This window comes from Taeniopygia guttata, chromosome 3 (genome assembly GCF_048771995.1).
Source record: "Taeniopygia guttata chromosome 3, bTaeGut7.mat, whole genome shotgun sequence".
In the NCBI taxonomy this organism is placed as follows: domain Eukaryota; kingdom Metazoa; phylum Chordata; class Aves; order Passeriformes; family Estrildidae; genus Taeniopygia; species Taeniopygia guttata.
Genome location: NC_133027.1, coordinates 1901915 through 1927225, shown reverse-complemented (window position 1 = coordinate 1927225; position 25311 = coordinate 1901915). Strand labels below are relative to the sequence as shown.

Genomic DNA, 25311 nt, shown 5'->3' with positions numbered 1-25311 from the left:
TAAAGAAAAAATAGAGAAAAAATAAAGTAAAAAAGGGGGAAAATGGGGTAAAAAAGGAGGAAAAAAAGGAGACAAAATGAGGGAAAAAAGGAGAAAAAATGAGGCAAAAATGGGGGAAAATAGAGTAAAAATGGAGAAAAAAATAAAATAAAAAAAGGGGAAAATGGGGTAAAAAAGGAGGAAAATAAAGAAAAAATGGGGGGAAATGAGGAAAAATGGGGGAAAAAAGGTGAAAAAATGGGGGGAAAAGGGGAAAATTTGGGTTAAAAAGGAGGAAAATTGGGGTAAAAATTGAGAAAAAAAATGGGGTAAAAAAGAAGAAAAAATGGGAGAAAATGAGGAAAAATGGGGGGAAAAAGAAGGAAAAATGGGGGGAAATGGGGAAAAATTTGGGGTAAAAATGGAGAAAAAATAAAGTAAAAAACTGGAAAAATGGGGTAAAAAAGGGGAAAAATAAAGAAAAAATAAGGAAAAAATGGGAGAAGAAAGGGGAAAAAATTGGGATAAAAAGGAGAAAAAATGAGGAAAGAAGGAGGAAAAATGGGGGAAAATGGAGAAAAAATATGGGGAAATTGTGAAAAAATTGGGGGAAAATAAAAAATGGTTTAAAAAGGGGAAAAATGAGAAAAAAAATGGGGAAAATGGGGTAAAAAATCAGAAAAATTGGAGAAAAAAGGGGGAAAATGAAGAAAAAATGGAGTAAAAATAAAGAAAAAATAAAGTAAAAAAGGGGAGAAATGGAGGAAAAAGGAGGAAAAAATGGGGAAAAATGGGGGGAAAAAAGGAGAAAATTTTGAGGGAAAATGGGGAAAAATGGGGGGAAAATGGGGAAAATTTGGGTTAAAAAGGGGGAAAATGGGGGGAAATGAAGAAAAAAATAAAGTAAAAAAGGGGGAAAATGGGGTAAAAAAGGAGAAAAAAGGGGAAAAACTAAAGAAAAAATGGGGGGAAATGAAGAAAAAATGGGGAAAAAAAGTGGAATAATGGGGTAAAAAATCGAGAAAAAAATGGGGGAAAAAAGAAAAAGTGGGGGAAAAAGGAGAAAAAAATGAGGAAAAAATGGAGAAAAATGGGGGAAAATGAGAAAAATTTGGGTTAAAAATAAGGAAAAATGGTGTAAAAAAAGGAGAAAAAATGGGGTAAAAATGGGAATTTTGGGTGAAAAATTTGGGGGTTTTGGGGGGAAAAATTTGGGATTTTTAGGGAAAATTTTGGGGATTTTTGGGACAAATTTGGGGATTTTTGGGGGAAAATTTGGGGACTTTTGGAAAAAATTTGGCGATTTTTGGGAAAAATTTGGGGATTTTGGGGAAATTTGGGATTTTTGGGAAAAATTTGGGGATTTTTGGGAGAAATTTGGGGATTTTTTTGGGAGAAAAATTCTAAAATTTTGGGAAAATTCGGGGATTTCTGGGGAAAATTTGGGAATTTTTGAGAGAAAAATTTTGGAATTTTTTGCTGGATTTTGGGATAAATTTGGGGATTTTTTGCTGGATTTTGGGGATAAATTTGGGATTTCTGGGCTGGATTTTGAGGATAAATTTGGGAATTTTTTGCTGGATTTTGGGGATAATTTTGGGGATTTTTTTCTGGATTTTGGGGATAAATTTGGGGTTCAGGGCTGCAGTTCCCGTGGGAATGGCGGTGTCCAATGGGAACAGGGGCAGAGCGGTGACACCGCGGAGCTCCGCGGCTGAGGGCACCGAGTGACACCGCGGAGCTCCGGGGCTGAGGGCAGAACGGTCACACCGCGGAGCTCCGCGGCTGAGGGCAGAACGGTCACACCGCGGAGCTCCGCGGCTGAGGGCTCCGAGGGACACCGCGGAGCTCCGGGGCTGAGGACAGAGAGGTGACACCGCGCAGCTCCGGGGCTGTGGGTGACACCGCGGAGCTCCGGGACTGAGGGTGACACCGCGGAGCTCCGGTGCTCAGGGCAGAGCGGTGACATCGCGGAGCTCCGGGGCTGAGGGCTCCGAGTGACATCGCGGAGCTCCGGGGCTGAGGGTGACACCGTGGAGCTCCGCGGCTGAGGGCACCGAATGACACCGCGGAGCTCCGGGGCTGAGGGCTCCGAGGGACACCGCGGAGCTCCGGGGCTGAGGGACACCGCGGAGCTCCGGGGCTGAGGGCACCGAGTGACACCGCGGAGCTCCGGGGCTGAGGGCACCGAGGGACACCGCGGAGCTCCGGGGCTGAGGGTGACACCGCGGAGCTCCGCGGCTGAGGGGTCCGAGGGACACCGCGGAGCTCCGGGGCTCAGGGCACCGAGGGACACCGCGGAGCGCCGGGGCTGAGGGTGACACCGCGGAGCTCCGGGGCTGAGGGGTCTGAGCGGTGACACCGCGGAGCTCCGGGGCTGAGGGGTCTGAGCGGTGACACCGCGGAGTGCCGGGGCTGAGGGCACCGAGGGACACCGCGGAGCTCCGGGGCTGAGGGCACCGAATGACACCGCGGAGCTCCGGGGCTGAGGGCTCCGAGGGACACCGCGGAGCTCCGGGGCTGAGGGGTCTGAGTGACACCGCGGAGCTCCGGGACTGAGGGCACCGAGTGACACCGCGGAGCTCCGGGACTGAGGGTGACACCGCGGAGCTCCGGGGCTGAGGGGTCTGAGGGACACCGCGGAGCTCCGGGGTTGAGGGTGACACCGCGGAGCTCCGGGACTGAGGGTGACACCGCGGAGCTCCGGGGCTGAGGGGTCTGAGGGACACCGCGGAGCTCCGGGGCTGAGGGGTCTGAGGGACACCGCGGAGCTCCGGGGCTCAGGGCAGAGAGGTGGCACCGCGGAGCTCCGGGGCTGAGGGGTCTGAGGGACACCGCGGAGCTCCGGGGCTGAGGGGTCTGAGGGACACCGCGGAGCTCCGGGGCTCAGGGCAGAGAGGTGGCACCGCGGAGCGCCGGGGCTGAGGATGACACCGCGGAGCTCCGTGGCCGAGGGCAGCACCGCGCAGCGAGCCCCGGGCCTGGCGTGGCCGCATCCCCTCAGCGCCGCCATCATGGCGCCGCCTTCCCCTTCCCCTTCCTTCCCCTTCCCGTCCCTTCCCCGTCCCGGCCGCCGCAGCGGGGCCGCCCCGGCCCCTCCGCCCGGTGCCGGCGGCCGAAGATGGCGCCGAGCAGCTCGGAGGAGGAGGAGGAGGAGGAGGAAGGGCAGCAGCAGCGGCGGGAGGAGGAGGAGGATCCATCCCCAACGGAGCTCCGCCGCCACCGCCCCCTCCGTGCTCCGTCCTCCATGCCCAGCTCCGCCCCGTCCCGCCGGGAGGAGGGAGGATCGCGGCGAGCCCGACCGGAGCCCCGCAGCCGCAGCCGCGCCGCCCAAGCGAGGGGCCCCGGCCGGCCCCGGGGGGAAGCCCTGAGGTGGAGCCGGGGCCGCCACCACCTCCCGCCGCTTCTCCTCCTCGGCCGCTCCCTCAAACCGCAACCTCCGGCAGCGCGGCCCGGCCGGCGGAGCCGCTGCGGCGCGGCCTCGGCCCTGGCAGCTGCAGGTGAGTGAGAGCGAGCGGAGCCAACCGCGCTTGGAGCTCCGCGCTCGGAGCTCGGCGGGCGGAAGGGTTTCCTCCGCGGAGCTCCGGCAGCTGTCACGGAGCGGGGCAGGGCGGCGAGCTCCGCTCCTCGCCGGCCATGGCGGCCGCCGCCTCCCCCTCTCTGCTCCCTCCGCTCTCTCCTCGCTCCGGCTCCGCCGCTCCGTCCCCTCCCCTCGCTCCGAGCCCGCCCTCCGCCCTCCGCCATCCGCCCCCTCAGGGACCCCGCGCCGCCTCCGCCTCCGCCGCCCCCTCGGAGCTGAGGCACAAACTCTTCCCCTCCCCCTCCCCCCGAATTCCCGGCCCCATTCCCGGGTTTTTTAAATTGATTTTTAATTTAATTATTGATTTTTTAATTTAATTGATTTTTGGGATTTTATTTTTGGGGGTTTTTAGCCCCGCGCTCGGAAAACGGCCCCACCGCCCCCGGCCGGCTTGGAGGGAGGGTGACGGTCCCAAAGAGCCCCGAAATAGCCCAAAATAGCCCCAAAATAGCCCCAAAATAGCCCCAAAATAACCCCAAATAACCCAAAATATCCTCCAAAATAAGCCAAAAACATCCTAAAATAAACCAAAATAACCCAAAATATCCCCATAATACCCCAAAATATCAAAAAATAACCCAATATATTCTAAAATATCCTAAAATAACCCAAAATAGCCCAAAATATCCCCAAATATCCCCAGAATAACCCAAAATAACCCCAAAATAGCCCAAAATATCAAAAAGTAACCCAATATAGTCTAAAATATCCTAAAATAACCTAAAATATCTTAAAAGATCCCAAAATATCCCCAAAATAACCCCAAATAGCCCAAAATAACCCCCAAAATAAGCCAAAAACATCCTAAAATAAACCAAAATAGCCCAAAATATTCAAAAAATCCCCAAATATCCCAAGATATCCTAAAATATTCCCAAAATATCCCAACATAGCCTCAAAATATCCTATAATAACCCAAAATACCCCAAAATAACCCCCAAAATAAGCCAAAAACATCCTAAAATAACCCAAAATATCCATAAATAACCCAAAATATCTCAAAAGATCCCAAAATATCACCAAAATAACCCCAAATAGCCCAAAATAACCCCAAAATATCATAAAATAACCCAAAATACCCCCTAATAACCCAAAATAACCCCAAAATATCCCCAAATATCCCAAAATATCCCAAGATATCCTAAAATATTCCCAAAATATCCCAACATAACCTCAAAATATCCTAAAAGAACCCAAAATATCCCAAAATAACGCCCAAAATATCCTAAAATAACCCAAAATAGCCCAAAATATCCTAAAATAACCCTAAGATATCCCAAAATATCCCCCAAATAATCCCAAAATGTCATAAAATAAACCCAAAATAGCCCAAGAGATCCCAAAATATCCCCAAAATACCCCAAAATATCCCAAAATAGCCCCAAAATATCCCCAAATAACCCCAAAATAACCCCAAAATATCCCCAAAATAACCCCAAAATATCATAAAATAACCCAACATAGCTCTAAATATCCCAAAGTAACCCCCAAAATTGCCCCAAAATATCCCAAAATATCCCCAAAATATCCCCAAAATATCATAAAATAACCCAAAATAGCTCAAAATATCCCAAAATAACCCCCAAAATAGCTCAAAATATCCTGAAATAAACATCTCGAAATATCCCAAAAATATCCCAAAATATCCCCAAAATAACCCAAAATACCCCAAAATAACCCCCAAAATATCCTAAAATAACCCACAATAGCCCGAAATATCCTAAAATGACCCCAAAATATCATAAAATAAACCCCAAAAAGCCCAAAATATCCCAAAATAGCCCCAAAATAACCCAAAATATCCCCAAAATAACCCCAAAATATCATAAAATAACCCAAAATAGCTCAAAATATCCCAAAATAACCCCCAAAATATCCCAAAATAACCTGAAATAAACATCCCGAAATATCCCGAAAATATCCCAAAATAAACACAAAATATCCCAAACATCCCCCAAATATCCACAAATCTCCTAAAATATCCCCAAATATCCCCAAATAACCCAAAATATCCTGAAAGAACCAAAAATATCTCAAAATAACCCAAAATATCTCAAAATAACCCAAAAAATCCTGAAATAAACCAAAAAATCCCAAAATATCCCAAAATATTGTGAAAATATCCCAAAACATCCCAAAATATCCCCAAATTATCCCAAAATACCCCAAAATATCCCAAAATAACACAAAATATCCTGAAATAACCAAAAATATCCTAAAATATCCCCAAAAAACCCCTAAATATCCCAAAATGTCTGAAAATATCCTAAAATATCTGCAAAATACCCCAAAATATCCTAAAATATCCCAAAAATACCCCCAAATACCCCAAAATATCCCGTAATAAACTCAAAATATCCTAAAATATCCCAAAATAAACTCAAAATATCCTAAAATATCCCAAAATAAACTCAAAATATCCTAAAATATCCTAAGCTATCCCGAAATACCCCAAAATATCCCAAAATAAACCCAAAATATCCCAAAATAACCAAAAATATCCTAAAATACCCCAAAATATCCCCAAATATCCACAAAATTCCCATTTTTACCCCAAAATTTCCACAATTCCCAATTTTTTCCCTTTCCCTGCTCCATATTTCCCAAAATTCCAATTTTTCTCTCAATTTTCCAAAATTCCCGGATTTTTTCTCTTTCTTCCATCAATTTTCCAGAATTCCCAATTTTTCCCCTAAATTTTCCAGAATTCCAAATTTTCCCCCTTAATTTTCCAGAATTCCCAATTTTATCCCTAATTTTTCCAGAATTCCCAAAAATTTTCCATTCCCCTGCCCTCATTTTTCCATAATTCTCAAATTTTTCTTGAATTTTCCAGAATTCCCCAATTTTTTCCCTAAATTTTCCAGAAGTCCCAATTTTTCCCCTCAAAATTTCCATCATTCCCAGATTTTCCAGAATTCCCAATTTTTTCCTCTTTTTCTGCCCCAAATTTTCCAGAATTCCCAATTTTTCCCCTCAATTTTCCAGAATTCCCAATTTTTCCCCTCAATTTTCCATAATTCCCATTTTTTTCCCCAAATTTCCCCCCAAATTTTCCACAATTCCCGAATTTTTCTCTTTTTCTTCCCTCATTTTTCCACAATTCCCAATTTTTCCCTTAATTTTCCAGAATTCCCAAATTTTTCCCTTTTTCTGCCCCAATTTTTCCACAATTTCCAATTTTTTCCCCTAAATTTTCCAGAATTCCCATTTTTTTCCCTTTTTCTGCCCCAAATTTTCCAAAATTCCAATTTCCCCTCAATTTTCCAAAATTTCGGATTTTTTCCCTTTTTCTTCCCTCAGTTTTCCAGAATTCCCAAAATAGTTTTCCCTAAATTTTCCAGAATTCCAAATTTTCCCCCTCAATTTTCCAGAATTCCCATTTTTTCCCCTCAATTTTCCAGAATTCCCAAAATTTTTCCATTTCTCTGCCCTCATTTTTCCATAATTCTCACATTTTCCCTGACTTTTCCAGAATTCCCAATTTTTTCCCTTTTTCTGCCCCAAATTTTCCAGAATTCCCAAAATTTTCCTTAAATTTTCCAAAATTCCAACAATTTTTCCACTTTCTGCCCCAAAGTTTCTGTAATTCCTATTTTTTTCCTTAAAATTTCCAAAATTCCAAGAATTTTTCCTTTTTCTGCCCCCAATTTTCCACAATTCCTGAATTTTCCACAATTCCTGAATTTTCCCCTCAAATTTTCCATCATTCCCAGATTTTCCGGAATTCCCAAATATTTTCCCTTTCCCTGCCCCGAATTTTCCAAAATTCAAATTTTTCCGTTAGTTTTCCAAAATTCCCAGATTTTCCCCTCCATTTTCTGCCCCAAATTTTCCAGAATTCCCAATTTTTTCCTTAAATTTTCCATCATTCCCCAATTTTTTCCCTTTTTCTATCCCAAATTTTCCAGAATTCCCGATTTTCCCCCCTCAAATTTTCCATCATTCCCAGATTTTCCAGAATTCCCAAGATTTTCCTTTTCCCTTCCCCAAATTTTCCATCATTCCCAATTTTTTCCCTTTTTCTGCCCCAAATATCCCCAAAATTCCCATTTTTTTACCCCCAAATTTCCACAATTCCCAATTTTTTCCGTTTTCTGCCCCAAATTTTCCAGAATTCCGGATTTTTCCCCTCAAATTTTCCGAAATTCCCGGATTTTTTCCATTTTCTTCCCTCAATTTTACAGAATTCCCATTTTTTTCCTTAGATTTTCCATAATTCCCAAATCTTTTTCCTAAATTTTCCAGAATTCCCAATTCCCCCCTCAATTTTCCATAATTCCAAATTTTTTCCCAAATTTTCCAGAATTCCCAAAATTTTCCGTTTTCTGCCCCAAGTTTTCCAGAATTCCCAATTTTTTCCATTAAATTCTCCAAAATTCCCAGAATTTTCCCTTTTTCTCCCCATTTTTTTTTCCATTTTTCTTCTCTCAAAAAGTAAAATAAAAATAAAAAAGTAAAATAAAAAAGTAAAATAAAATAAAATAAAATAAAAATAAAAGCAAAGAATGGAATAAAATGAAATTAAATTAAAGCAAAAAATTTAAAGAAAAGCAAAAAATAGAACGAAAATAAAGTAAAATTAAAGCATAAAATAAAATTGATGCATCAAATTAAAGCAAAAAATAAAATAGAGTAAAATAAAATACAAAAAAGCAAAAAACTGAATAAAATGATATAAAATAAATGTAAATAACTAAATTAAATTAAAATAAATTAAAAGAAAAAATAAAGTAAAGTAAAGTTCAAGCATGAAATAAAATACAATGAAGTAAAATTAAAGCATAAAGTGAAATCAAATTAAAGCAAAAAATAAAGAAAAATAAATTAAAATTAAAAAGAAAGTAAAATAAAATTGAAAATTAAATTAAATTACATGAAATTAAAGAATAAAATTAAATTAAAGCAAAATATAAATTAAAATGAAATAGAAGGAAATTGAATCGTAAAATCAAATAAAATTACATGAAAGGAAATAATAAAGTAAAATAAAATTAAATTTAATTAAAGCAAAAAATGAAATAAAGGAAAATAAAGTTTAAGCATGAAATAAAATCCAACGAAATTAAATTAATGTGTAAATGAAATCCAATTAAAGCAAAAAATAAAGGAAATTAAATAATATTAAAAATAAAATTAAAAATTAAAGTAAAACTAAATTAAATTAAAAATTAAACTACATCAAATTGAAGCATAAGATTAAATTGAAACAAAAAATAAAGTAAAATAAAAAAATACAATTAAATTAAAAATTAAGTAAAATAAAATGAAAAACGTAAAATACAATTAAGGTAAATCATAAAATTAAATGAAGCAAAAAATAAAATAAAATAGAATAAAATTAATTTTTTAAAATAAAATCAAATAAAATGACATCAAATGAAAGAATAAAATAAATTAAAATAAAATTAAATTGAATTAAAAATTCCCTATCTTGTTTCCTTCTGGAACTTTCTGGGCTTGCCCTCAAAAATCCCCAAATTCCCAAAAAAAATCCCTAAAAACCCCAAATTAATCCCAAATTTTCCCTCCCCAGGAGCCGCCGATGGAATTCCGGAGCTTTTAGGATTTCCCAGTAAATCCCAAAATTCCCGAAAAATCCCAAAATTCCTGAAATTCCCGGATTTCCCATGGTGCCCCCGCCGCTCCCAGGTGAGTTTTGGGATTTTTTTGGGGGGGGTCAAAATTTGGGAATTTTGGGGATTTCTAAAGAATTTTTGGGTTTTTTTTGCGTAGTTTTTTTTTTTTAGGTTTTCTGAGGATTTTTTGGAATTTTTTTGGGGGGATTTTCCCAAGTTTTTTGGGATTTTTTTAGGATTTTTTGGGATTTTTGGGGGATTTTTTTTGGGGATTTTTTTGGGGATTTTTTTGGGGATATTTTGGTATTTTTTTGGGATTTTCCATGGAGTTATTTGGATTTTCCAAGGATATTTTGGGATTTTTTTGGGGATTTTCAGGAGATTTTTGTGATTTTCCAAAGAATTATTTGGATTTTCTAAGGAATTTTAGGTTTTCCAAGGATTTTTTGGGGTTTCTGAGGATTTTTTTGGGGGATTTTTTGGGGATTTTTTCTGAAGATTTTTGGGGTTTCCCAAGGATTTTTAGGGTTTTTTTGAGAATTTTTTTTTATTTTCCAAGAATTTTTTTTTTGTTTTTCAAGGATTTTTTGGGATTTTTTTTTTTTGGGTTTTCTAAGGATTTTTTTTGGATTTTCCAGGGATTTATGTGAGTTTCCAAAGAATTCTTGGGATTTCTGAAGGATTTTTTATGCATTTTTTGAGGATTGTTGGGATTTTCCAGGTATTTTTTTGGGATGTTCTGAGGATTTTGGGGGTTTTCCAGAGATTTTTAGGATTTTCCAAAGAATTTTTAGGGTTTTCTGGGAATTTTTGGGATTTTCCAAAGAATTCTTGGGTTTTTCCGGGGATTTTTGTGATTTTCCAAAGAATTCTTGGGGTTTTCCGGGGATTTTTGTGATTTTCCAAAGAATTCTTGGGGTTTTCCAGGGATTTTGTGATTTTCCAAAGAATTCTTGGGGTTTTTCCGGGGATTTTTGTGATTTTCCAAAGAATTCTTGGGGTTTTCCAAGGATTTTTGGGATTTTCCAAAGAATTCTTGGGGGTTTCCAAGGATTTTTGGGATTTTCCAAGGAATTGGTATTTTCCAGGCATTTTGGGGATTTTCCAAGGACTTTGAGATTTTGGTGGAATTCGGGGTTGGGTTTGGTTGGGTTGGGTTTGGTTGGGTTGGGTTTGGTTGGGTTGGGTTGGTTGGGTTGGGTCAGGTTGGGTTGGGTTGGGTTGGTTGGGTGGGTTGGGTTGGGTTGGTTGGGTTGGGTTGGGTTGGGTTGGTTGGGTTGGTTGGGTTGGTTGGTTGGGTTGGGTTGGTTGGGTTGGTTGGGTTGGTTGGGTTGGGTTGGTTGGGGTGGGTTGGGTTGGGTTGGGTTGGGTTGGGTTGGGTTGGTTGGGTTGGGTTGGTTGGGTTGGGTTGGTTGGGTTGGGTCAGGTTGGTTGGGTTGGTTGGGTTGGTTGGGTTGGGTTGGTTGGGTTGGGTTGGTTGGGTTGGGTTGAGTTGGTTTGGTTTGGGTTGGGTTGGGTCGGGTTGGGTTGGGTTGGGTTGGGTTGGGTTGGGTTGGGTTGGTTGGGGTGGGTTTGGTTCCGTTGGGTTGAGTTGGGTTCTGTTGGGTTGGTTGGGTTGGTTGGGTTGGGTTTGGTTCCATTGGGTTCCGTTGGGTTGGGTTGGGTTGGGATTGGTTCCATTGGGTTCTGTTGGGTTCCGTTGAGTTCTATTGGGTTGGGTTTGGTTCCGTTCGGTTCCGTTGGGTTCCGTTGGGTTCTGTTGGGTTCCATTGGGTTGGGTTGTGTTCCATTGGTTTGCTTGGGTTCTGTTGGGTTGGGTTGGGTTCCATTGGGTTGGGTTGTGTTCCATTGGTTCGCTTGGGTTCTGTTGGGTTTGGTTCTGTTGGGTTGGGTTGGTTGGGTTGGTTGGGTTGGGTTGGGTTGGGTTGGGTCGGGTTGGGTTGGGTTGGGTTGGTTCAGTTTGGTTCCATTGGGTTCCGTTGGGTTCTGTTGGGTTTGGTTCTCTTGGGTTGGGTTGGGATCTGTTGGGTTCCGTTGGGTCGGGTTGTGTTCCATTGGGTTCCATTGGGTTCCGTTGGGTTGGTTGGGTTGATTCTGTTTGGTTCCATTGGGTTCCGTTGGGTTGGGTTGGGTTGGTTGGGTTGGGTTTGGTTGGGTTCGGTTGGGTTGGGTTGGGTTGGTTCAGTTTGGTTCCATTGGGTTCCGCTGGGTTGGGTTCTCTTGGCTTCCATTTGATTTTGTTGAGTTGGTTCTGTTGGGTTGGGTTTGGTTCGGTTGGGTTGGGTTGGGTTTGGTTCCATTGGGTTGGGTTCTGTTGGGTTCTGTTGGGTTGGGTTGGTTCAGTTTGGTTCCATTGGGTTCCGTTGGGTTGGGTTCTATTGGGTTTGGTCCTGTTGGGTTGGGTTGGTTGGGTTGGTTCAGTTTGGTTCCATTGGGTTCTGTTGGGTTGGGTTCTCTTGGCTTCCATTTGATTTTGTTGAGTTGGGTTCCGTTGGGTTGGGTTTGGTTCTGTTGGGTTCTCTTTGGTTCCATTGCGTTGGGTTTGGTTCCGTTCAGCTCCGTTGAGTTGGGTTCCATTGGGTTGGGTTCAGTTGCGTTTGGTTGGGCTCTGTTGGGTTCCGTTAGGTTTGGTTCCGTTGGGTTCCGTTGGGTTGGGTTGGGAACGTTTGGTTCCATTTCATTTTGTTGGGTTCCCTTTGGTTCCGTTTGGTTCCGTTGGGTTCTGTTGGGCTGGGTTCGGTTCCATTGGGTTGGGTTGGGTTGGGTTGGGTTCTGTTGGGTTAGGTTTGGTTCCATTGGGTTGGGTTGGGTTGGGTTCTGTTGGGTTCCGCTGGGTTGGGTTGGGAACGTTTGGTTCCGTTTCATTTTGTGGGGTTCCCTTTGGTCCCGTTGGGTTCCATTGGGTTGGGTTGGGTTCCCTTTGGTTCTGTTGGGTTGAGTTTGGTTCCGTTGGGTTCTGTTGGGTTCCATTGGGTTCTGTTGGGTCCTGTTGGATTCAGTTCCTTTTGGTTCCGTTCTGTTCCATTGGGTTCTGTTGGGTTCCGTTGGGTTCCGTTGGGTTCTCTTTGCTTCTGTTGCGTTGGGTTATGTTTGGTTCCGTTGGGTTCCATTGGGTTGTGTTGTGTTGGGTTGTGTTGGGTTGTTTGGTTCCATTGGGTTGCATTCCATTGGGTTCTGTTGGGTTCCGTTGGGTTCCGTTGGGTTCTGTTGGTTGGGTTTGATTCTGTTGGGTTCTGTTGGTTTCCATTGGGTTGGGCTGGTTTCTGTTGGATTCTGTTGGGTTCCGTTGGGTTCCGTTGGGTTCTGTTGGGTTCTGTTGGGTTGGGTTCGGTTCCTTTTGGTTCCGTTCTGTTCCATTGGGTTCTGTTGAGTTCTGTTGGGTTCTGTTGGGTTGGGCTGGTTTCTGTTGGATTCTGTTGGGTTCCATTGGGTTCCATTGGGTTGGGTTGGGTTCCCATCGGTTCTTTTTGGTTCTGTTTGGTTCCATTGGGTTGGTTTTGTTTTCCTTCTGTTGAGTTCCATTGGGTTCTGTCGGATTCTGTTGGGATGGGTTGGGTTCCATTGGGTTGGGTTGGGTTCTGTTGGCTTCCATTGGGTTGGGTTCGGTTCCATTGGGATGGTTGGGTTCCGTTTGGTTCGGTTGGGTTTGGTTGAGCAAGGTTTGATCTTATTGGCTTCCATTTGGTTCCATTGGGTTGGGTTGGGTTCCCTTCGGTTCTTTTTGGTTCTGTTGGGTTCCATTGGCTTGGGTTCGTTTTCCTTCTGTTGAGTTCCGTGTGGTTCTGTCGGATTCTGTTGGGATGGGTTGGGTTCCATTGGGTTCCATTGGGTTGGGTTCGGTTCCATTGGGTTGGGTTGGGTTCCTTGGAGTTGGGTTGGGTTGGGTTGGGTTCCATTGGGTTGGGTTGGGTTCTGTTGGGTTCCGTTGGGTTGGGTTCGGTTCTGTTGGGTTCCGTTGGGTTGGGTTCGGTTCTGTTGGGTTGGGTTGGGTTGGGTTCCATTGGGTTCCATTGGGTTGGGTTTAGTTCTGTTGGGTTGGGTTCAGTTCTGTTGAGTTTGTTTAGGTTGGGTCTGGTTCCCTTGGTTTGGGTTAGGTTAAGTTGGGTTGGGTCGGGTCGGGTTTGGTTCCGTTGGGTCGGGTTTGGTTCTGTTGGGTCGGGTTTGGTTCTGTTGGGTTGGGTTGGGTTGGGTTGGGTTGGGTTGGTTTTGGTTCCGTTGGGTTCTGTTAGGTTCTGTTGGGTTGGGTTGGGTTCTGTTTCATTTTGTTGGGTTCCCTTTGGTTCCATTCTGTTCCATTGGGTTCTGTTGGGTTGGGTTGGGCACCGTTGGGTTCCGTTGGGTTGGGTTTGGTTCCGTTTGGTTCCGTTGGGTTTGGTTCGGTTCCATTGAGTTCCATTGGGTTCCGTTGGGTTCCATTGGGTTCCATTGAGTTCCATTGAGTTCCGTTGGGTTCCGTTGGGTTGGGTCGGGTTCCGACCTTGGGAATATCAGAATTCCAAATCCTTGGGAATCCCAAATCCGGAAGAATCCTGGGAAATCCCAAATCCCTGGGATCCCAAATCCCAAGGAATCCCAAATCCTTGGGAATCGCAAATCCAGAGGAATCCTGGGAAATCCCGAATCCCTGGGATCCCAAATCCCTGGGAATATCGAGAATCCCAAATCCACAGATTTCCTGGGAATCCCAAATCTTTGGGAATTCCAAGTCCACAAGAATCCCGGGAATCCCAAATCGCCGGGAATCCAGAATCCTTGGGAATTTTGGGAATCCCAAATCTCCGGAATCCAAAGTTCTTGGGAATATCGGGAATCCCAAATCCCTGGGAATCCCAGAATTCCAAATTCTTGGGAATCCCAAATCCTTGGGAATATTGAGAATCCCAAATCTCTGCAATCCCAAATCCCTGGAATCCCAAATCCTTGGGAATATCGGGAATCCCAAATCTACAGAAATTCTGGGAATCCCAAATCTCCGGAATCCAAAGTTCTTGGAAATATCAGGAATCCCAAATCCCTGGGAATCCCAGGAATTCCAAATCCCTGGGAATCCCAAATTCCTGGGAACCCCAAATCCTTGGGAATACTGGGAATCCCAAATCCACAGAAATTCTGGGAATCCCAAATCTCCGGAATTCCAAATCCCCGGGAATCCAAAATCCCTGGAAATTTTGGGAATCCCAAATCTCCGGAATCCAAAATTCTTGGGAATATCAGGAATCCCAAATCCCTGGGAATGTTGGGAATCCCAAATCCCCGGGAACCCCAAATCCCCGGGAACCCCAAATCCCCGGGAATTTTGGGAACCCCAAATCCCTGGGAATTTTGGGAATCTCAAATTCCCGGAAATCCCAAATCCCTGGGAATATGGAGAATCCCAAATCCACAGAAATCCCGGGAATCCCAAATCCTCAGGAACTCCAAATCCTTGGGAATTTTGGGAACCCCCAATCCCTGGGAATTTTGGGAATCCCAAATCCCTGGAAACCCCAAATCCCTGGGAATGTTGGGAACCCAAAATCCACAGAAATTCTGGGAATCCCAAATCCCTGGAAACCCCAAATGCCCGGAATTCTGGCCCTTCCTGAGGGATTCCCTTTTGCCGTTGTTTTCCAGGGGCTCCGTAGGATCCACCATGAGCGGCCTCAGCGACGGCGCCGCCGACGCGGCCGAGTGCCGGAAACGGAAAAGCTCCCCCGGAGAGCCCGGCCAGAGGTACCGGAACGCCGGAACACCGGAAAGGCGGGAAAAATTTGGGGGAAAATTGGGGGGAAATTGGGAAAAAATGGGGAAAAAATAGGGAAAAAATCAGGAGAAATTTGGGGAAAATTCAGGGAAAATAGGGGAAAATCTCAGAAAAGGGGAAAAAAATCAGGAGAAATTTGGGAAAAATTTGGGAGAAATTTGGGGGAAAATTGGGAGAAAAATCTGTGAAAATTTCGGATTAAAAAAAAAAATTGGAGAAAGTTCGGGGAAAATTCGGGGAAAATTCTGGGAAAATGTGGGGAAATTATGGTAAAATGTGTGGAAAATATAGGGAAATTTGGGGAAAATCTGAGGAAAAAATGGGGAAAAAAATCAGGAGAAATTTTGGGAAAATTTGGGAGAAATTTGGGGAGAAATTAGAGAAAAATGGGGAAAAATCAGGAGATATTTGTGGAAAATTGGAGGGAAATAGGGGAAATTTAGGGATAAATTCAGGAAAAAATCAGGAGATTTGGGAAAATATTGGAGAAAGCTTGGGGAAAATTCGGGGAAAATTCTGGAAAATTTTGGGGGAAATTTGGGGAAAATCTGAGAAAAAATGGGGAAAAAATCAGGAGAAATTTGGGGAAAATTTGGGAAAAATTTGGGAAAAAATTCGAGAAAAATGGGAAAAAATCAGGAGAAATTTGGGGAAAATTCGGGGAAAATAGGGGAAAATCTGAGAAAAAATGGGGAAAAAATCAGGAGAAATTTGGGGAAAATTTGGGAGAAATTCGAGAAAAAATTTGAGAAAAATGGGAGAAAATCAGGAGAAATTTTGGGAAAATTGGGGAAAAATAGGGGAAATTTAGGGATAAATACAGGAAAACAGGAGATTTGAGAAAAAAATTTGAGAAAGTTCGGGGAAAATTCAGGGAAAATTCTGGAAAAATTTGGGGAAAATTCTGGGAAAATTTGTGGAAAATGCAGGAAAATTTGGGAAAAATGGGGGGAAAATTGGGGGAAAATCGGGGAAAATTTGGGAAAAATTTGTGGAAAATGGGGGAAAATTGGGAAAATTTGGGAAAAATAAGGAAAAAAAAATCAGAGAAATTTGGGGAAAATTGGGAAAAATGTGTGAAAATTTGGGATAAATTCAGGAAAAAATCGAGATATTTGGGAAAAAATTGGAGAAAGTTCGGGGAAAATTCTAGAAAAATTTGGGGAAAATTTGGGAAATTGGGGGAAAACCGGGGAAAATTTGGGATAAATTTGGGAACAAATCAGAAAATATGGGGAAAATTCGGGGAAAATTTGGGGACAATCTGAGAAAAATTGGGGAAAAAAATCAGGGGAAATTTGGGGGAAATTGGGGGGAAATTGGGGAAATTTAGGGATAAATTCAGGAAAAAATCAGGAGATTTGGGAAAAAATTGGAGAAAGTTCGGGGGAAATTCAGGGAAAATTCTGCAGAAATTTGGGGAAAATATGGGAAAATTTGGGAAAAAAATCAAGAAAAATGGGAGAAAATTAGGAGAAATTTGGAGAAAATTGGGGAAAGATAGGGGAAATTTAGGGATAAATTCAGGAAAAAAATTGGGAGATTTGGGAAAAAATTGGAGAAAGTTCAGGAAAAATTCAGGGAAAATTCTGCAGAAATTTGGGGAAAATGGGGGAAAAATTTGTGGAAAATGCAGGAAAATTTGGGGAAAATGGGGGAAAAATTGGGGGAAAATCGGGGAAAATTTGGGATAAATTAGGGAAAAACGGGGGAAAATTTGGAAAATTTGGGAAAAATACGGAAAAAAATCAGGAGAAATTTGGGGAAAATTGGGAGAAAATGTGTGAGAATTTGGGATAAATTCAGGAAAAAATTGGTAAATTTGGGAAGAGATTGGAGAAAGTTTGTGGAAAATTTGTGGAAAATTCTGGAAAAAATTGGGGAAAATGCAGGAAAATATGGGGAAAATGGGGGAAAAATTGGGGAAAAATCTGGAAAAATTTGTGGAAAATGCAGGAAAATTTGGGAAAATGTGGGAAAAATTGGGGGAAAATCGGGGAAAATTTGGGATAAATTTGGGAACAAATCAGGAAATTTGGGGAAAATTCAGGGAAAATTTGGGGAAATCTGAGAAAAAATGGGGAAAAACATTAGGAGAAAATTGAGGAAATTTAGAGATAAATTCAGGAAAAAATCAGGAGATTTGGGAAAAAATTGAAGATAGTTCAGGGAAAATACGGGGAAAATTCTGGAAAAATTTGGGGAAAATGGGGGAAAAATTTGTGGGAAATGCAGGAAAATTTGGGAAAATGGGGGGAAATCTGAGAAAAAAATGGGGAAAAAAATCAGGAGAAATTTCGGGGAAATTTGGGAAAAAATTGGGAAAAATGGGGGAATTTGGGAAAAAATTCATGAAAAGTGGGGAAAAATCAGGAGAAATTTGGGGAAAATTCTGGAAATATTTGTGGAAAATGCAGGAAAATTTGGGGAAAATGGGGGAAAAATAGGAAGAAAATCGGGGAAAATTTGGGAACAAATGAGTAAATGTGGGGAAAAGTCAGGGAAAATTTTGGGAAAATCTGAGAAAAAATGGGGAAAAAATCAGGAGAAATTTGGGGGAAATTTGGGAAAAATGGGGAAAATTTGGGAAAAAAATTCAAGAAAAATGGGAAAAAATCAGGAGAAATTTGGGGAAAATTGGGGGGAAATTGGGGAGATTTAGAGATAAATTCAGGAAAAAATCAGGAGATTTGGGAAAAAAAATTGGAGAAAGTTCAGGGAAAATTTGGGGAAAATTGGGGAGATTTAGAGATAAATTCAGGAAAAAAGTCAGGAGATTTGGGAAAAAATTGGAGAAAGTTCGGGGAAAATTTGGGGAAAATTCTGGAAAAATTTGTGGAAAATGCAGGAAAATTTAGGAAAAATGTGGGAAAAATTGGGGGAAAATCGGGGAAAATTTGGGATAATTTTGGGAACAAATCAGAAAATTTGGGGAAAATCTGAAAAAATTTGGGAATTTTGTTTTGGCAGTGCAGAGAAGCAGCAGCGCGAGCAGGAGCAAAAAATTAGGGAAAATTGGAGGGAAATAGTAAAAAAATCAAGAAAAAATGGGGAAAAAATGGAAAAACATCAGGAAAAAATGGGGGAAAAATGGTAAAACGTTCGGAATTTTTGGGAAAAGTTTGGAATATTTGTAATTTTTGTTTTGGCAGTGCAGAGAAGCGGCGTGCGAGCAGGAGCAAAACAGTGGGGAAAATTGGGGAAAATTAGTGAAAAAATCAGAAAAAAATGGGAAAAGATTGGTAAAAAATCAGGAAAAATGGTGAAAAATGGTAAAACGTTGGGAAACTTTGGGAAAAGTTTGGAATGTTTGTAATTTTGTTTTGGCAGTGCAGAGAAGCAGCGCGCGAGCAGGAGCAAAATAGTGGGGAGAATTGGAGGAAATTGGGAAAAAATTGGGAAAAAATCAGGGGAAATTTGTAAAAAAATAGGGAAAAATCAGAAAAAAATAGTGAAAAAACTGAAAAATCAGGAAGAAATTGGGGAAACTTTTGGAAAAATTGAGAAAATTTGGAATTTTGTTTCGACAGCGCGGAGAAGCGGCGTGCGAGCAGGAGCAAGATAGTGGGAAAAACTGGGGAAAAATAGTGAAAAAGTCAGAAAAAAAAGGGAAAAAATTAGGAAAAAATTAGGAAAAAATGGGAAAACTTTGGGAATTTTTGGGAAAAGTTTGGAATATTTGCAATTTTTGTTTTGGCAGTGTGGAGAAGTGGCGTGCGAGCAGGAGCAAAATAGTGGGGAAAACTGGGGGAAAACTAGTAAAAAATTCAGAAAAAAATGGGGAAAAATTGGTAAAAAATCAGGAAAAAATGGGAAAACTTTGGGAATTTTGGGAAAAGTTTGGAATATTTGCAATTTTTGTTTTGGCAGTGTGGAGAAGTGGCGTGCGAGCAGGAGCAAAACAGTGGGGAAAATTGGGGAAAAAATAGTAAAAAAATCAGAAAAAAAATGGGAAAAAATTGGTAAAAAATCAGGAAAAAATGGGGGAAAACCAGGAAAAAATGGGAAAAAAATGGGAAAACTTTGGGAAATTTTGGGAAAAATTTGGAATATTTGGAATTTTGTTTTGGCAGTGCAGAGAAGTGGCGTGCGAGCAGGAGCAAGATAGTGGGAAAAACTGGGGAAAAATAGTGAAAAAGTCAGAAAAAAACTGGAAAAAATCAGGGAAAAATGGGGAAAAAACGGGGAAACTTTGGGAAAAGTTTGGAATATTTGGAATTCTGTTTTGGCAGCGCGGAGAAGCGCCGGCGGGAGCAGGAGCGGCGGTACCTGGCGGAGCTGGCGGAGCTGCTGTCGGCGCACCCGGGCGAGTTGGACTCGCTGGGCAAAGCCGAGCACGGCCTCGCCCTGAAGAAAACCGTGGATCAGATCCAGCAGATCAAACGCCTCGAGCAGGGTGGGGAATCGGGAAAATTTGGGGGATTTGGGGGGAAATTGGGGAAAAAATGGGGGGAAACTCAGGGGAAAATTTGGGGAAAATCGGAGAAAATTTGGGGGAGAATTGGGAAAAAATTTGGGGGAAGTTGACAAAAATTCAGGGGAAATTTGGGAGGAAGTTGGGGAAAATCAGGGAAAATTTGGGGACAATTCGAGGAAAGATTGGGGGAAAATTGGGGGAAAGTTGGGGAAAATTGGGAAAAAATCAGGAAGAATTGTGGAAAATTAGGGGAAAATACAGGTCAAAAGTAGTGGAAAATTTGGGGGGAAATCAGGGAACTGTCAGGAGAAATTTGGTGGAAAATCAGGGAAATATCAGGAGAAATTGGGGAAAATTTTTGGTAAAATACAAGGGAAAGATTGTGGAAAATTTGGGGGGAAATTGGGAAAATTTGTGGTAAATACGGTGGAAAAATAGTGGAAAATTTGGGGGAAATCAGGAAACTATCAGGAGAAATGTGGGGGAAAATCAGGGAAATATTAGGAGAAATTGGGGAAAATTTGGGAAAAATACAGGGGAAAAATAGTGGAAAATTTGGGGGAAAATTGGGAAAATTTGTGGTAAATACAGTGGAAAAATAGTGGAAAATTAGGGGGAAAACAGGGAAAGTTGAGGGAAAATTGGGGAAAAATAGGGTGAAAATTGGGGAAAATACTGGGGGGAAACGCAGGGGAAATGGGAAAATTTGGGGGGAAATCAGGGAAAAGTCAGGAAAAATTGGGGAAAGTTAGGGGAAATACAGGGCAAAAATAGTGGAAAATTTGGGGGAAAATCAGGGAACTATCAGGAGAAATTTGGGGGAAAATCAGGGAAATATCAGGATAAATTGGGGAAAATTTGGGAAAAATACAGGGGAAAGATTGTGGAAAATTTGGGGGGAAATTGGGAAAATTTGCGGTAAATACAGTGGTAAAATAGTGGAAAATTTGGGGGAAATCAGGGAAAGTTTAGGGAAAATTGGGGAAAAAATAGGGGGAAAATTGGGGAAAATACTGGGGGAAAACTGGGGGGAAACGCAGGGGAAATGGGAAAATTTGGGGGAAAACAGGGAAAAATTGGGGAAAATTTTGGGGAAATTTGGGGGAAAATCAGGGAAATATCAGGAAAAATTGGGGAAAGTTTGGGGAAAATACAGGGCAAAAATAGAGGAAAATTTGGGGGAAAATCAGGGAACTATCAGAAATTTGGGGGGAAATCAGGGAAATATCAGGAGAAATTGCGGAAAATTTGGGAAAAATACAGGGGAAAATTGGAAAATTTGTGGTAAATACGGTGGAAAAATAGTGGAAAATTAGGCGGAAATTAGGGAAAATTGGGGAAAATACTGGGGGAAATTTGGGGAAAATACTGGGGGAAAATTGGGGGGAAACGCAGGGGAAGCAGGGAAATTTGCGGAAAAATCGGGAAATTTGGGGGAAAATTGGGGAAAAATCAGGAAAAATTGGGGAAAGTTAGGGGAAATACAGGGCAAAAATAGTGGAAAATTTGGGGGAAAATCAGGGAACTGTCAGGAGAAATTTGGGGGAAAATCAGGGAAATATCAGGAGAAATTGGGAAAAATTTGGGGAAAATACAGGGGAAAAATAGTGGAAAATTTTGGGGAAAATTTGTGGTAAATACGGTGGTAAATACGGTGGTAAAATAGTGGAAAATTTGGGGGAAATCAGGGAAAGTTTAGGGAAAATTGGGGAAAAATAGGGGGAAAATTGGGGAAAATACTGGGGGAAAACTGGGCGGAAATGCAGGGGAAACGGGAAAATTTGGGGGGAAATCGGGGGAAAATCAGGAAAAATTGGGGAAAGTTTGGGGAAAATACAGGGCAAAAATAGAGAAAAATTTGGGGGAATATCAGGAAACTATCAGGAGAAATGTGGGGGAAAATCAGGGAAATACCAGGAGAAATTGGGGAAAAATTGGGAAAAATACAGGGGAAAAATAGTGGAAAATTTTGGGGAAAATTTGTGGTAAATACGGTGGTAAATACGGTGGTAAAATAGTGGAAAATTTGGGGAAATCAGGGAAAGTTTAGGGAAAATTGGGGAAAAATAGGGGGAAAATTGGGGAAAATACTGGGGGAAAACTGGGCGGAAATGCAGGGGAAACGGGAAAATTTGCGGAAAAATCGGGGAAAATTGGGGAAAAATCAGGAAAAATTAGGGAAAGTTTGGGGAAAATACAGGGCAAAATTAGTGGAAAATTTGGGGGAAATCAGGGAACTATCAGGAGAAATTTGGGGGAAAATCAGGGAAATATCAGGAGAAATTGGGGAAAATTTGGGAAAAATACAGGGGAAAATTGTGTAAAATCTGAGGGAAAATGGGGAAAATTTGTGGTAAATACGGTGGAAAAATAGTGAAAAATTTGGGGGAAATCAGGGAAAGTTTACGGAAAATTGGGGAAAATACTGGGGGAAAATTGGGGGGAAATACACAAAATCCAGGGAAAATTTGGAGGAAATGCAGGGGAAAATTGGGGAAAAATCAAAGGAAATTTAGTGGGAATTTGGGGGGAAAATATAGGGAAAATTTGGGGAAAATTCAAGGGAAATTGGGGAACATTCAGGGAAAATGGGGGAAAATTGAGAAAAATTCAGGGGAAATTTGGGAGGAAGTTGGGGAAAATATAGGGAAAATTTAGGGGAAAATCAGGGAAAAATTGGGGACAATTCAGGGGAAACTTGGGGAAAAATGTAGGAAAATACAGGGGAATTTCGGGGAAAATTTAGTGAAAAATTCAGGAAAATTTAGGAAGAATTTAGGATGAAATTCAGGGAAAATTTGTGAAAAAAATGGGAAAAAATAAGGAAAAGGTTGGGAAAACATGGGAAAATTTCAGGAAAATTTGGGGAAAATTCTGCATAATTCAGGGGAAAATTCAGGGAAAGATTTAGGGGAAAATTTGGGGGAAGTGTGGGAAAATTTAAAAATCAGGGAACATTTGGGAAAAGTTTAGGGGAAAATTCAGGGGAAATTTGGGAAAAAATGGGAAAAAGGGAAAAGTTGGAAAAATTCAGGAAAAATTTAGGGGGAAATTCAGGGGAAATTTGGGACAATTTGGGGAAAGTTTAGGGGAAAATTCGGGGGAAAATTGGGAAAATTTGGGGGAAATTGGGGAAAAATTGGGAAAATTTTAGGGAAAACTTGGGAAAATTTTGAGGAAAATTCAGAGAAAGTTTAGGGGAAAATTCAGGGGAAAATTGGGAAAAATTCAGGAAAATCAGGGAAATTTTGGGAAAAGTTTTGGGGAAAATTTGGCAGAAAATTTCGGAAAAAATGGGAAAACAGGGAAAAGTTGGGAAAATTCCGGAAAAATTTAGGGGAAAATTCAGGGGAAATTTGGGAAAAATTAGGGAAAACTTGGGAAAATTCAGAGAAAGTGTAGGGGAAAATTCAGGGGAAAAGTGGGAAAATCTGGGGAAAGTTTAGGGGAAAATTTGGGGGAACTTAGGGAAAAATTGGGAAAAAATTAGGAAAAATTTTGGGGAAAAGTCAGATAAAGTTTAGGGGAAAATTCAAGTGAAAATAGAGAAAAATTCAGGAAAAATCAGGGAAATTTTGGGGAAATTTAGGGGAAAATTTGGTAGAAAATCAATAAAAAAATGGGAAAAAATCAGGAAAATTTGGGTAAAAAACAGGAAAATTCAGGGAAAAATCAGGAAAATTTGGGGAAAAATTAGCAATTTTTTTTTGTGTCGGATTTGGGGTTGAAAGTTGTGGAATTCCCATTTTTTTTCAGAAAATCCGGCGGATGATGACGTGCAGAAATCCGACATCTCCTCCAGCAGCCAGGGCGTCATCGAGAAGGAGTCCCTGGGGCCGCTCCTGCTCGAGGTGGGACCCCAAAAATTGGGATCGGGAAAATCCCAAATTGGATTTGGGATTTGGGGTTAGAGGCAGGATCAGGAGCAGTTTTAGGATTAGGATTAGGGTTAGGACCAGGATCAGGATTAGTTTTAGGTCCGGGATTAGGATCAGGTATAGTTTTAGGATCAGGATTAGTTTTAGGATCAAAATTGATTTTAGCATCAGGATCAGGATTAGTTTTAGGATTACGGTTAGGACCAGGATCAGGATTAGTTTTAGGATTGGGATTAGGATCAGGATTAGCTTTAGGATCAGGATTAGTTTTAGGATCAGGATCAGGATTAGGACCAGGGTCAGGATTAGGATCAGGATTAGGATCAAGATCCAGGGTCATGATCACATTTAGGATCAGAATCAGGATTAGGATCAGGATCGGGATCTGGCCTAGGACCGTGCTTGAATCAGGATTTGGGATTAGAGTCAGGATCAAGATTAGTTTTAGGATTAGGATCAGGATCAGGATTAGGATCAGGTTTAGGACCAGGATCAGGATCAGGACTAGGGTCAGGATTAGGATCAGGATTAGGATCAGGATTAGGATCAGGTATAGGAACAAGATTAGGATCAGGATCAGAATTAGGATCAAGATTAATTTTAGGATTAGGATCAGGATCAGGATTAGGATCAGGATCAGGACCTGGCCTAGGACCGTGCTTGAATTGGGATTTGGGATTAGAGTCAGGATCAAGATTAGTTTTAGGATTAGGATTTGGGTTAGGATTAGGATTCGAATTAAGGCCAGGATGAGGATTAGGACCAGGATCAGGATTAGGACCAGGATCAGGATTAGTTTTAGGATCAGAATCAGGATTGGGATCAGGATTAGTTTTAGGATCAGGATTAGGATCAGGATCAGGGTCATGATCACATTTAGGATCAGGTTCAGGATCAGAATCGGGATCAGGTTTAGGATCAGGATTAGTTTTAGGATTAGGATCAGGATCAGGTTTAGGATCAGGATTAGGATCAGGATCAGGATCATGATCACATTTAGGATCAGGATCAGGTTCAGGATCAGGTTTAGGACCAGGATTAGTTTTATATTAGGATCAGGATCAGGTTTAGGATCAGGATTAGGATCAAGATTAGGATCAGGATTAGTTTTGGTATTAAGATTAGGATTAGGATTAGGATTAGACATTGGGATCAGGATTAGGATTAGGATCAGGATCAGGTTTAGGATCAGGATTCGTTTTAGGATCAGGATCAGGATCAGGACCAGGTTTAGGATCAGGATCCAGACCTGGCCATGGACCGCACCTGAATTGGGATTCAGGGATTTTCCCAAATTCAAGTTTTTGGGATTTTCCCAACCCTTGGGTTGCTCCGTTCTTCCTCCTCCCGTGTCTGGGGGAATCCGGGAATTCCCGGAAAAGCCAGGGTGGGTCTCGGATCCCGGATGGAATTTTGGGGTTTGAGGAGCCAAATCTTGGATCCCGGATGGAATTTTGGGATTTGAGGATCCAAATCTCGGATCCCACATGGAATTTTGGGATTTGAGGATCCAAATCTCGGATCCCACATGGAATTTTGGGATTTGAGGACCCAAATCTTCGATCCCGGATGGAATTTTGGGATTTGAGGACCCAAATCTTGGATCCCGGATGGAATTTTGGGATTTGAGGACCCAAATCTCGGATCCCGGATGGAATTTTGGGATTTGAGGACCCAAATCTCGGATCCTGGATGGAATTTTGGGGTTTTCGGACCCAAATCCAGGAATAACCAAGGTGGATCTTCGTTCCTGGTTGGAATTTTGGGATTGGAGGGACCCATTTTGGGGATATTTGAGATAAAACCTTGGAATTCTTTCCAATTTTCGGATACTTGAGACTAAACCTTGGATTTTCTTCCTGTTCTTTTCCCATTTTTGGGATAGTTGAGTTAAAACCTTGGAATTTTTTCCTGTTTTGGGATATTTGGGAAAAAAACTTGGAATTTTTCCTGGTTTTTGAGATATCTGAGATAAAACCTTGGAATTCTTTCCCATTTTGGGATATTTGAGATCAAACCTTGGATTTTCTTCCTGTTTTTGCCTCATTTTGGGGATAAGTTGGTCTAAAAATCTCAGATTTTCTTCCCGTTTTTTCCCCCCGTTTCGGCCTAAAATCTTGGAATTTTTTCCCGTT

General features: G+C 41.8%; 1 protein-coding gene across 2 annotated transcripts in view; it reads left to right on the top strand.

The window, feature by feature from the left end:
* Positions 1 to 2182: 2182 nt before the first annotated feature.
* Positions 2183 to 25311, top strand: part of NCOA1 (nuclear receptor coactivator 1) — an 86351-nt gene continuing 63222 nt past the window's right edge. The window contains exons 1-5 of one of the 2 annotated variants that reach the window (XM_041714960.2): positions 2183 to 3479; positions 9096 to 9211; positions 14752 to 14850; positions 19114 to 19277; positions 23055 to 23149. In XM_041714960.2, coding sequence (XP_041570894.2) covers positions 14771 to 14850; positions 19114 to 19277; positions 23055 to 23149 — 339 coding nt within the window. In that variant the 5' untranslated portion in view covers positions 2183 to 3479; positions 9096 to 9211; positions 14752 to 14770. The remainder of the gene's footprint in view (positions 3480 to 9095; positions 9212 to 14751; positions 14851 to 19113; positions 19278 to 23054; positions 23150 to 25311) is intronic. The other variant, XM_072926243.1, reaches the window with a different exon arrangement.